Here is a 1,695-nt window from a genome sequence, read left to right as displayed (position 1 = left end):
GTGTGTGTGTGTGTGTGTGTGTGTGTGTGTGTGTGTGTGTGTGTGAGAGAGTTTGTGTCCAACATTTTGTTGTCATCATGGTCGCATCAAAGTGTAATCTGAGTCCACAGAGAAACTAGAGCCAACTCAAAGAGGGCTGGCCACAAGTGATGTTGTTTCACAGCCAATGAAGAGAGAGAGAGTCAAGTGTCACATTTTCGAGCAGACACGGCAGCTCATCAGCTTTTGTATCTATTAGTGGTCATTGTTGAGATTTGTCTAGTGGAAGTAATCTGCAATCACAAGTTTTTGAAAATAAAAAAGTCACGACAAATGTGTGCTTCCGTTTGTCATTGACGTGATTTCACACATTTGGATTAGAAGGTATTTCAGGCTTAATAATTAACATTTCTTGTTAGTGATCTAGACTTTTAGTGCGGTTCAGTAATGCAGGACTGGTCTTAAAGGGTCAGTTCACCCAAGTTACAAATAAACAAAAACTCACATACCTCCAGCTGTATGTAGCCATGCAGATAGTTTGATTTGTCTAGGATTTTGAGATATTGTACCAGGATTTCTGCTACATCCAGAATACAATGAAGTTGAATAGAATGGTAATTGTGGTGCTCACAGCATTGAAAAAAAAATACATTATGAAGTCTTGTCTTTGCAGAAACAATGTATGTTACTCAGGAGGATAATCCAAAGTCTTTGCTGCAATTGTTTTTTATTGGAAGTACTCCCCATGAAATCAGTTGACAGTACAATGTGTTCTGGAAGTAACAAGGACACGGTTTCAGGAAAGACATGTTTTTGAATGTTGGACGTGTCATTTCGCTGTGAACACTTCAGGTGAACTGATCCTTTAAATGTGATTTTCTGTTGCGTACATGTACAAATCTTTTTTCTTTCCAAACAGAAGTAGCAAAGGGCACAGCGACCGATTCCGAGGCCAAAACAGAGGAGGCACCAGGTGAGTGGCCCTGTAATGTCAACACAATGTCACATATTCCATATAAAAACATCTATGCCACCTTTAACACGTTTCCCCTCTTTTTGTTTTTAGCGCCCAGTGAGTGAAGTGCAACAGATGAGTTTTGCTGGAAGCGTCTTTACTTGTATGTATGCATGAGTGAAAGTATGTGTAGGTGTGCGTTTGCGTGTGAAAGACATCGCCTCGTTGCCAAGATGCAGACCCTGCTTTGATAAAAATCACTTTCAGCCAGGGTTCCTCATCACGGTGCCTTCTTCCCCTTATGATAATGTATGGCTGCAGTTTCACCTTGCAAACTGTACATAGACAGAGTTCTACAGCACTTAGTGTTTATTTTCAGATGGTGTCATCATTTTAGGATAGGTTAAAATTCTATTTATTATCTGTATAGAAATTTATAATAGCAGATTTTCGATTTATCTTGAGCCTAAGAATCCATTCTTTGCTTTTCTACAAAATTATAATTCTAAGGAAACCAAAGCCAAATATATTTAATTTCTGAACTTATTTTATTTTTGGGTAGCTGGCTTTGATTTTACAACCATGTTTGTAATAAATATGAAGAGCTGAGGACCGTACACATCAGTATAGGAGCATGAATGAGATAAGTGTACATTTGAAACTTTTTTTGTTTTGTTTCTGAGGTTTAATGATTTCTTTCTGGAAAGATGGCCTGAAATCTGTAATAAGCTATGAACTGTCAAAAAAATTAAAAACAGTCA

At 37.9% G+C, this 1,695-nt stretch overlaps 2 protein-coding genes across 4 annotated transcripts in view; one reads left to right on the top strand and one right to left on the bottom strand.

The window, feature by feature from the left end:
• The window catches only part of si:dkey-284p5.3 (cytochrome c1), a 6,645-nt gene extending 5,309 nt beyond the window's left edge, over positions 1-1,336 (top strand). For both annotated transcript variants that reach the window (XM_032535032.1, XM_032535031.1), the window contains exons 3-4: positions 899-952; positions 1,046-1,336. In XM_032535032.1, the coding sequence (XP_032390923.1) occupies positions 899-952; positions 1,046-1,059 (68 nt within the window). In that variant the 3' untranslated portion in view covers positions 1,060-1,336. The remainder of the gene's footprint in view (positions 1-898; positions 953-1,045) is intronic.
• Positions 1,337-1,467: 131 nt separating this feature from the next.
• Positions 1,468-1,695, bottom strand: part of rida (reactive intermediate imine deaminase A) — a 4,721-nt gene continuing 4,493 nt past the window's right edge. For both annotated transcript variants that reach the window (XM_032535028.1, XM_032535027.1), the window contains exon 6: positions 1,468-1,695. This exon is cut by the window's right edge and continues 586 nt beyond it. The gene's annotated coding sequence lies outside the window, so the exon portion shown is untranslated.

The sequence above is a fragment of the Etheostoma spectabile genome, chromosome 14 (assembly GCF_008692095.1).
Source record: "Etheostoma spectabile isolate EspeVRDwgs_2016 chromosome 14, UIUC_Espe_1.0, whole genome shotgun sequence".
Lineage (NCBI taxonomy): Eukaryota > Metazoa > Chordata > Actinopteri > Perciformes > Percidae > Etheostoma > Etheostoma spectabile.
The sequence above is the reverse complement of the archived record's forward strand: the minus strand, read 5'-3'. Positions and strand labels throughout refer to the sequence as shown.